Genomic DNA, 11,097 nt, shown 5'->3' with positions numbered 1-11,097 from the left:
ATTGCAAGCCCAGTTTGAAACATCAACTAAAGTTGATTTAAAGGTCTCGGCAAGCAGCACAGTTTGCCGCGATCAAAGAAATCTAAAAAAGATGAGAAAGAAAGGCACTGATATATATCGCTCTGGGCCTCCAGTGAACCACATTGAGAATTGTTTTCTCCAAATGGACAAAATTTGAGACAGTGGTGAATCTACCCAGGAATGGCTTGCCTATCAAAATTCCTCCAATTGTGCATCGTCGACTTATCGAGGAAGTCACAAAAGAACCCAGACGGACATCTAAGTAACTACAGGCCTCGCTAGCATAAGTTAATGTCAGCGCTTATGAGTCCACTGTAAGAAAGAGATTGGGCAAAAGTGGTATCCATGTGAGAGTTGCAAGGTGAAAAACACTGCTAACCGAGAGGAATATATAGGCTCATCTTACATTTGCCAAAAAAACACATAGATGACCCCCAACCCCCAAGCCTTTTTGGCGAATGTTCTGTGGCCTAATGAGTCAAAAATGGAAGTTTTTGGAAGACATGAGTCCCTTTACATCTGATGTCAAGCTTACACAGCATTTCACAATAATGACATCATAGAAACACTCAAACATGGTGGTAGTGTGGTGGTTGTGTTACTGCTTCAGTGCCTGGGTAACTTGCCATAATTGTCGTAATCATGACTTCTGCTCTCTACCAGAAAATTCTTAAAGGAGACTGTCTGGTCATCAGTCCTTGTTCTGAAGCTCAAGCGCAATTGGGTTAGGCAGCAAGGCAACTTTACGAAACAGAAGAGTAAGTCTTTCTATGGCTCAAAAGAAACATAATTAAGAGTTTGGAGTGGTCTATTAAAAGACCTTACTTGAATGCCATTGAGATGCGGTGGCAGGACCTTAAAGTGGCAGTTATTGCTCGAAAATCTTGCAATGTGTTTGAATTAAAGCAATTCTGCAAAGAGTGAGCCAAAAATCCTCCACAGCGATATGAATGATTGATCTCCAGTTTTCGGAAGCGTTTGGTTGTGGTTGTTGCTGCCAAAGGTAGCACAATCGGTTATTAAGTTTAGAAAGCTATTTCTTTTTCACGCGTTTGATATAGGTGTTGGATAATTTTTTTCCCTTCTATAATTGAACTGACCATTTAAAAACTGTATTTTGTGTTTACTCAGGTTGTCTTTATCTTATGTTCAATTTTGATTGAAGATCTGACACCATTAAGTGTGAAAATTATGCAAAAATAGAAGAAATGGCAAAAGGGGCAAAAACGTTTTCACACCATAGTACAGTGCCCTTCTGAATGTCCTCCCAGTGAAACCAACTTAAATACTTTATGGGGCGAATTCAATTCCCCCAGAATTAGTGCTGCGTTAAATCTATTACTGTTATTACGGTAAATTTAACCCAGCTACCTGCGTGCAAAAAGCCAGCGTTGAATCTACTGTAATAACGGTATTTAAGCGCACTATTACACAGTTGCATTACATTTTACAGTAACACGGCCAATTGAATTCCCCCCTATGTGTGAGATAGGGGATTGAGTCCCAAGATCTGACAGTTTAATTGAATTGCTGTCCATTTAATTCTGCCTTCTCCCAGGCATACATACTAGAATATGTAAGTTTATTCTCTAATATTATCCCATTTGTTTTTGTAACTCTATTGCATTTATTGTTTGTATATCATTTAATATATTTACATTTTGTATGTTAAATCTTAAATGTAATACGTTTTTTTCCTTGATACACTAATGAATCCATTAGCTTTTTATGAAGAATATTGCATGTCCATGTTAACCCTTTGAATGCAGGTTTGTGAATTGTTAATTCATTTGACTAATAAGCCTATTGTGCCAATGTGTACTTTTGTTTACCAGAGTTTTGAGTTGTTAATCCTTTGATTGTTGGTGTGTGCATTGCTTTGTGTAACAAGGAACATAGTGTTTGCCAGTATATTGAGGTCCTATTGCACTTTTTCAATAGATGGTGGCAGATCATAGGTGTGTACGGGTGTGAGAGCACTGTGTGGGTACGGTTTAGAAATTCTATAACCTGTCTGATAGGTGAGTGAAGAATGAGTGCTGGAATCATGTGGAACCCCATACAATAAAGTTTCCAAATCAAGGATGATAGAAGTGCGTTTCTAGCACATTTATATACAAAAACGTTAATATTTTGGTGAGAGGCAAAGTTGCAATTCCCCAAGTAACATCCCTGTTTATTCACGCCAAGTTTTATGATAAATATGGTGTGTTTTTTTGTTTTGTTTTTGTTTTCACTTTACTTAGGACAGTGACTCTGTGTATAGTGGAAGGCTAAACCTGGTTTCAGATATGCTTCAAGCCCTTTTCAAGGAAGCTGTATCTCTTCAGAGACAATTGATGGAGATGCTAGATAAAACTGCAATGGGCTCCTCAGCTTCAGAAAAGGAAGTTGCAGTCATGGTGTCTGGTAGGTATTCGAAACAGTCTCTTAATGTGGTATATCTGACAATTCCCGTTTAAAGTAAGTTTGCAAGCTATTCTTACAGCGTAATAAACCTTGTTTCGATCCTCTCTCTGGTTTCTTTACAGTGTTGCATACATTTTTAGACATTTGCACGATTGTGTCTAAAATGGATCATGCACTGCATGCCAACACCTGGAAATTTATTATCAAGTGAGTAAATAACAAATCCTATTCTTTACTGTCTGAAGTAATATGTTCGTTTGTGGAACAAAATCTATTGAGTGTTGTGCTTTGAAAAACTAGGAGGTTTGGTGTGGAAATGTTCGATGCATTTTTTCTTTACATTTATAATAGTAGAATCATGTACTAGATTCATGTTTTTATAGGCATTACCTAAAATCAAACTTCTAATAGGGAACAAAAATGAAACAACCCAGCGACCAGAAAGGGCATTAAGAAACATTTTTACTTTTGTAGAATTAAGGTATTACTAGTTTTGGGAAATCCTTGGGAAACATTTTTTCTCCATTTTATTGTAAGATTTATTTAACGTACAAATCTCCTACATCTGTTTCAACCTAAAAACTAAAAAAAAAAAAACACTGTCTTTGGTGGATTGTGAAAGGAGTGTTTCAGGTTGTAGGACAAGCATCAAGGCACATGTCTTATTGTGTATTTGTGGAGATGCAGTGGCCATTTCACATAGGGTACGAGGCATATTATCGGGAACAAAACAGCTCCATCTACTCAATAGGCAACTGGCATTCCATTTTGCAGGATTACAACGATTTCACATGGTTATTGTTGTAGGCCACATTTTTGTTTGGCTAATGACTGTAGTATGTTTAAAGTGCATAGGCTACAGTAATTTTACTGGTGGCAACTGTCTGTTCTGTGGCTCAATTACTGGGGTGCTTGAGGACTTTGATGAAGTAGGCACCTGAACCTTTCCCCAGTTACACCAGAAAGCTAACTACTGAACCAGTAGTACTGTATTTGCAAACCTTAAGACAAACCCAGATTTTAGAGGGGAAACATAAGCAAACAAAATTCCAAGCCAAATATCGCTGCACACAAAATAGCATCCTGACACCTCCCAATTGCAGGACAATGCCTTATACTGCCTCCCAGGAATGTCTGAATATAATAAAAACCTTTGTGCAGCCCTGCTCCCTCTTTGCCATGTAATTCGTTCTTCTACTGCTTTTTATCTCCTACACAAGCAGTGGGCAGAGGAGCTGGTTTCACACACCATGCTAGTCCTCTGCATCACTAATTGACTGTGAGAAGGGCGTTCTATTTAATTTTCCATCATACTGCTTGTGTTCATACTCATATCAACGCTTTATAGCAGCACAATGAAGCAGTTGAGGGGGGAGAAAAATTTCATCTGAGGGAGAAGTGAGAGGCAATGATTTCTAGTGGGGGAGATAATGAATACAGGGCGCTGGCTAAATTACAAAAAACGGGGAGAAATGAGTTATCAAAAGTTATCAAAAAAATTGGGAACTAATGTCAGCGCACTTTATATGTTGTGCACAAGTAAATGACATGGATATATAGAAAGCACATTGAAGGCATGAAAACATTAAGTTAAAGTCACATTTATATCTTGTCGTCAAATTTCGTTACAAAATCTTCAATGGTAACTAAAATAAACACACTAAAACAAAGTAGTAAAATACACTGAAGGGACTTCTAGTTCCCTAGACTAATCCCCGAAGTCCAAAAGTTCTTAATGCTCAGGTCTAGGCCTATGAAACATTAGTTAGTGTACAAGCCTTTAAGCCTCTGTTTCCAGGTCACTTTAAAGTTTGTGGTTGATGGATACTTACTGGCAATGTAGGCTATGTCAAATAAATGCTAGGCAACAGATGGTGAATAGTTAAAATCTCAGTCTGTTACCAGAGGACGGTTTCTTACATATAATCTGTTCATCCTTGTGTACAAGCGTGTTTACCAGTGAAGAAATTAATTGAAGGAGAGGGGTTGGTGGTTGGGGAGAATTATTGTGCCACACAAGTCTGATACATTAAGTTAAACTGCAAGGCCTAAGTAAAAAAGTATGTACATCATTAGACAAATAGTTGAAGGATATTTCTAAACAGAACATATTCAGACGGGCTAAAATGTTTAGTGGTGTGCCACAGGTTTCAGTATTGCACCCTGTTCTTTTTAATCTTTGTAGATGCCTTAGAATATAAATTGTCCTTATTTGCTGATGCATATAAAAGGTTATTAACAAAGAGGATGATAATAACTTGCTATAGAGAGATTGAGACAAATTGACAAACTGTACCATGAAATCCATGATCAAATTTAATATATCGAAATGTAGGATTATGCACGTAGGACATGATGATAATAACATGCTACTTACACATTAAGTAGAATACAATGGTCGTTCCATGCCAAATCATCACAAAAAAAGTAACTTTTTAACCCGACCATCTCAGATTTTCGTGAAATATGTAGGATGGTAGACTGCATAAATTAACTTTAATATGTAAAATTTTAGCCCTCAGTGACACATGGGGTTCGTGCAGCAGGCTTGTAAACATGACAATAAATGTAAAATTTATGCTTGCACGGTCAACTTAAATGAATCATAATGCTTCTAATTTTGATAGAACTTTCACGTTGGTCTTGTTTTGAACACTAACGTGAAAATAGTATCCCCCAAATAATTATTAAAGCATTATTATTAAAGCAGAGTGTTTTTAATTTTCACTGGGATAATAGTGTGGGAAAGGGGAGGGGGTGAAAATGTGAGAGAGAACCTCATAGTGTAAGCATGTTATGAATTCTATGAAGGAAACATGGCATATATGTATTACCAGTGCAGATCTCGAGAGGGGAAGGAGATTTTTTTCCACTCTGGCTATCAACACTTTAAAAGCAGTACAGATATGCTTGGCAACCAAGTCCAACTTCTGGAAATGTAGCATTCTCTATGTCGTCCCACTTTTAAGGCCAGGTTTGGAATACTAAAAAAAGATGTGATTATGTGTGTTGCATCAGAATAGTTCTGGAGAATAGGGAGACCGAGGCCACCGCTTGCTAATGATTTAGCCAGTGTGGCGATGGAAATTTTGAGTTTCTTACCCCCCCCATATAAATTTATTGCACAGTGATTGCAGTGATGCTAGAGTTGAAATGGAAACCTGAATAGGAAGGGTTTGAAATAGAGCAGTCGTTTTAAAATATTAAGTTTTATAAATTTTATCTTTCCAATCCAAGATATATTTTCTCTTTGGCAGATCTTGAAGATTGAATTAATCAGTGAATTGTAGTTTGATTGAAGTAGTAGGAGTAGTTTTTGTAATTTAGACACCCTGAGAGCAAATTGTGGAAGGGTGGTCATCTAAATAAATACGTTTAGGTCATAGTTAGTTTATTGAGAAGACGGCCACCTGGAGTTATGGACGAAAGGCCCTGATTTAAGGGGGTATATCATTAAGTATAGTGCGCAAGGTAAGAGTTGGGTTAATAGTAGTAAGGTTGGAATTTCACGAAGTGAATATCCGGTACAGCAGTATGGTAATTGATTAACACCACAGTTGTCTTGGTGCTTGGTTCCAACTATCAAACATAATATGGCATTGTTCTAGCCTGTGTGCTACCAGTATGGAGAGCTGTGTGTCTCCTATAGTAAGTAGAATCTTTAAGACCTGCAGTTGCTGGGTGAAGATAGTACAGTAAAGGTCCTCTAAGCTGATAGAGCAGGTGACCATAGGTCAAAGCGCAGTGACAAAAAAAAAATGTAGTTAGTGCTCAGCAATGATCAACATTGCATTAACTCTGTTCAGGGATAGCTGAATTTGACTCTGTAATAGAGTCCCTGATTGTAGGATACAGAGAGTCTCAATAAGAGCAGTAAAATTTGGCAGTTTTGGACAAGAGCTTTAAAGGTGGCAGGTATGTTTCAAGGGGAATACAGGGTTTAGAGCCCACTGTCACTCAGCTCATATAAATGGGGGTGCTATAACATATCTCCAGGTTGTTGAAGGAGCCAAGGTTTTCACTGATTCCAATAGTAACCCATTACACCCTCTGGTGCTAAGATTATACAGTGACGGGTATTTCAAGCCAAATATTATAGAGTGTGAGGACACTTAGGGTTATCTCTATTCAGAACTCCCCAGAAGCATGTGTCCAACGGGGATGTGTCTCACACAGCTGGAACCAAGCGGATACACCAGAGATAACGGAGCCTCTTATTTCCGATGCTGACAGTTTGGAGCTGATAGAGATCTCAAGAAGGCGTTTTCCTTATTGTCTGAAGCAGTGGATCAGTGCAGACGAGGGGGTGGAAAGAGGGTCTCACGGAGTGTCTGACGATTACCTGGTAGGTGTTGAGAACACCCAGGTCTGCAATCAGGATACTGGATGTTCAAAGCTAATGTTAGTAATTACAGTGGTAGTTAGCTGATGTACTAAAGCAAGTGGTGCAGTCAGTCTCTTGGTCCAATGGGGCCATGCGTTAGCGGTGCTTTCTGCGTGGGTGTTGCACAGGTCACGTCTCACAGTTGGATGGAGAGGTCCTAACAATGAACAAGATTACACTTCGGAAAGCCCACAGAATTGGCAGCAAGGATCTACAGTGTTGAAGGGTGAAAGACGAAGCAGTACTCCAATTGGCGTGGATTTGTGGAGTATTCAGATGGAGCTCACAAGAAACGCATCAGCTGTCTTTGGCGCCTAAGCACGCCTCCTTAGCTAATTAAGTTTTGCACCAAGAAGCATGCAGAGAAAAATGGGTTATGAAATGTGTGTGGACGAACAAAAGTTTCACATCCGCATTGAGAAAAAAGTGGTTTACTAATGATGGTTTGTTTACTGTGAGCAAGGTTTAATTTATTACCACATGAAGTGGTAAGTAAAAAATGAAGTACATGTATTATTGGAAATTTACCCAGTTGCCATTTTTAGGATTGGGATTTTCTTATTTCTCTACTGTGAGGTTGAACTATTACATGTGATCCTATGCCACCCTGTTTTTTTTGTTGGGGATCGGCTGGGCTTGCCTCTGTCTACTGTCTTTTTCTTCTCAAAACACACTGCTGTTAAACTCTATAGTGACGCCTTGCTGCCACCACCAAGCCCTTTAACCAAGCCCTTTAACCAGCACCTGGAACCGCTTCCTTCAGGGTAAACACTTGCAGCTAGAGCACCCTCTTGCTGCCTCTTACTTCAGATCAGGGTTGCTGTGGCTGATTCCTCCTGGCCTCTCACAATGGACCAGAGCTGCAAGGTAGTGGGCAGAGCGTTGTTACTAGGCGCTGGGTCCTAAACCTCAGAACAGTCAGATAAGGGATTAGAGTTGTCTAATCTATAAGTCACAGGAATTACAGCAGGTGAATAGGGGTCAAAGCAGAATCTTGAAGCAGTGATGTTTATTGCTCAGACAGAGTCCTTTTAGGTACAGATGGTATACAAGTTGAAATACAAATTACAGCTCTTTTTATACAGTTACTGAGTCATGTCAGCAGGGGTAATCCAGCCCCCTGCCCATACCTGGCACCACCAAGTCTGAGATATCATCTAATTCAATAGTTCGCACCAGGATGCAATATATTCTCTAAACTTGGATTTGGCGCAAATTAAACTTGGCAAATAATTTGGATCAATGTAAATGTAGTTGTTTCATTACTCAGATAGTTTCCCTCTATCTCTAATGCACAGGATACAAAGGATGATGATGCCCTGCAGTGCATTCAGGTTAACGAGATGTGTTGGCCACTCTCAGATCAAAGGCTTAATTGACATGTGATTTCCTTTCTTCATAAATGTTACAGAAACAAGTTGCCTCCAAAATGGCATCAGGAATCAGTACATTTCCAATACAAAAATCTGTATATTTGCAATGATATATATCGGCTCACTGTGCCACATACATTTATGCAATAAGTTATTTCTATGTGATCCAATAACACAGGTGTTTTCCTTTCTCTTGATCAAGAAAGTTAGGTCCACAGAGTTCAACCTTCGTAAATTCTGTGTCTTTTTTTTTTCAACTTTGCAATTTTTCAAAGCTACTCTCTGGAGTGAATGTATGCAATAAAAATTGTATCACACCTTAGGTTACTTAGGTTATTGATTACATATGCAGGCATTGGAAAGTTGGCAATAAACTGATTGGAAGGCACTGACCATAAGAGTAGTGACCAGCACTGAATATCTGTTGAACCACATTAGTTCTGAGAATGGGACCCCTGTAGTTTTACTAGTTGGGTGAAGGGAGGGTGGTTTGGAAATTATTGCACCTATTGTAAAGTTTTCTTTTAAGATAATTTTGCTTTTATTTTGTTTTTTAAAATATTAATTTGCAAATGTACATGTATTCTATATTATGTCTTATTTTTTAGACAGTGTGTCAAACATCAAGTATTGCTAGAAAGTCAACTGCAACATTGTAACATCGTAAGTGGTTTGTGTGATGACATACTGCTATCCTTCCAGTCATGTTTACACTTGGCAGAACATATGAAGTCAACAGGAACACAGGTAAAAGCATGTTTAAATTGGTCAAAGGGCAAAAGAATTGAATATACTAAAGTAAGAAGTTGTTCAACAACTGTGCTTTTTTTATGCTCTATACCTGGGACCGATTGCTGGACATTCCGCTTTTATGCCAATAGTATATGTGTACTTATAGCTGATTATTTGTGCCTTATAAGAATTATCATGCAATATGGTGGTATAATGTGGTGCTATTTTTCCAGCTCATTGAACGCTATTGATGATTTATTTTAATTCCTTTTTACACTATTTAAACAAGCTTATTTTAATCATACCAGCACTACTACTTGTTTCTTTTATTTTTTGTTCAGTGTTGACAAGTCCAGTACTTGTTATGTGTGGTTGGCTGCAGGTGTGCTTTATAGCATTTTTTATATCCGGCTATATAATTATATTTACGGTTTATACGTTCATTATTTCTAACCAGTGCTTGGTATTTTTTCTTTATTTATATCCTTTGATACTGTACCATCCGGACCGCTGATTTTGGTAATCAGTGTGTTGTATATATTTCATCATGGCATTACGATGTGTGGTAGACAGATTAGAGAGAAGAAAAGGATATCTCACTAGCAAGCACCTGTCTCTGTTTCAAAGGAATCATCTAATGTAAAGTAAATGCATAGATTATTTAATAAATTGAAACACCTATGTACTCGTATTACTGAAACTAGACATTGGTGGGATCAATTAACTCTCCAGAGATATTTAGATTTATCCCTAGGGGACTTCAAATTATTAAAGCAGCTTCTTTTAGAGATGATCCAATCTTCATCGATAAATGGAACTCCATATTGGATGAATGCTCATTTAACCTCATGAGACAATTGATCAAATATAGAAATTTTAAATTTGATAACATTCAAATAGAAATTGAGAAATTACAGTCCCTTTTGCGTGACTTTGACACCTATGAGGGGTTTAAAACTAGAGATTTGAAAGTGAGTTAGAGGATAGAGGATTATGAGAAATCCTTAATTAAATCTAAGGATGACAAATTTACAAGAGATAAAAATGATTATCAACATGATAAAGTTAGGACAAATAATAAATGGTCATTGGATTCCAATTATAGGAGAAATTGATCCGCTTCCTGTCAGGGAGGATATAATCAACAATGGAAAAGGAAAACATCTATAAGCAGGGGAAAGAAAATATCCTCAAGAAAGGAAATTCAATCATTCCCCTTTCCCTATAGATAATTTACATTTGAGGGTTAACAAACATACTCCCTATAGGGATTTTTCCCATAGGAATAGGTATGAAAATTGACATGATCTGGAGAGCAGCGAGGACCCAGACACATATGAAAATATGGGTGCAAGACCTAGGACAACAAGGGTGAGACCTAGGGATCAAAAATTTCAGATAGAACCCTCAATGAAAAGAATGATAACAATTCAGAGCTTTTTTTAGGACATGACCTAACATCACCCACTTATGCACAAAAGGTCCGACAATGACTAAATCAAACATCCAAAAGAAACCGAGATCTAGAGGTAGAGGCCGCAGAGGGGGAGTCTCCAAATCGCTAAAATTTTTTTAAGAATAATATATGAAGTAAGGAGATCTTTAACTTATCATCTAAGAACCTCTTTCCTCAAGAATTGAGACTTTTAGAAAAGGGACTGAAGTTCGTCCCATCGTCTAGACCGAATTTATTTGATCTATTTGTAGAACTCAATAAATATGTAATAACTTTGAGTAGCAAAAGATATTTCATTAAAAAAAGCTATGAACAGGACCAATTTGGTTGGATTACCTATAATCTTGGATGAGGATGATAGTCCAGCATTAAAGGAGCTAGAATCATTACTATTAGAGTCAACAATACCAGAATCTATTGAAACAGTTGAAATTTTCAATGCTACTAATAGGGATACATTAATACTATTTAAGAACAAGTCAAACTTCTTTCCATTACAATACAAGGGACCTTTTGTGGAAAGTTTTTTTAAAAGTACAATGGATGACTTTAGAGCTCTTTGTGAGAGAGCAGACAAGAAACCATTGAATGATAATCTTTCTATTAGTGAAAGAAAAGCCCTGAGTAACCTTATATCTGATGATTCAATTATTATAAATCCTGTGGATAAGGGGGGGAGGCCTAGTTATCTTATATACAACAGAATATAAAAGAGAAGCCCT

At 37.7% G+C, this 11,097-nt stretch overlaps 1 protein-coding gene across 3 annotated transcripts in view; it reads left to right on the top strand.

The window, feature by feature from the left end:
• The window catches only part of FIRRM (FIGNL1 interacting regulator of recombination and mitosis), a 215,541-nt gene that overhangs the window by 47,488 nt on the left and 156,956 nt on the right, over positions 1-11,097 (top strand). For all 3 annotated transcript variants that reach the window (XM_075182744.1, XM_075182745.1, XM_075182743.1), the window contains exons 6-8: positions 2,268-2,430; positions 2,553-2,637; positions 8,796-8,934. In XM_075182744.1, coding sequence (XP_075038845.1) covers positions 2,268-2,430; positions 2,553-2,637; positions 8,796-8,934 — 387 coding nt within the window. The remainder of the gene's footprint in view (positions 1-2,267; positions 2,431-2,552; positions 2,638-8,795; positions 8,935-11,097) is intronic.

This window comes from Mixophyes fleayi, chromosome 8 (genome assembly GCF_038048845.1).
Source record: "Mixophyes fleayi isolate aMixFle1 chromosome 8, aMixFle1.hap1, whole genome shotgun sequence".
Lineage (NCBI taxonomy): Eukaryota > Metazoa > Chordata > Amphibia > Anura > Limnodynastidae > Mixophyes > Mixophyes fleayi.
This window is presented reverse-complemented; position numbering and strand designations above follow the sequence as displayed.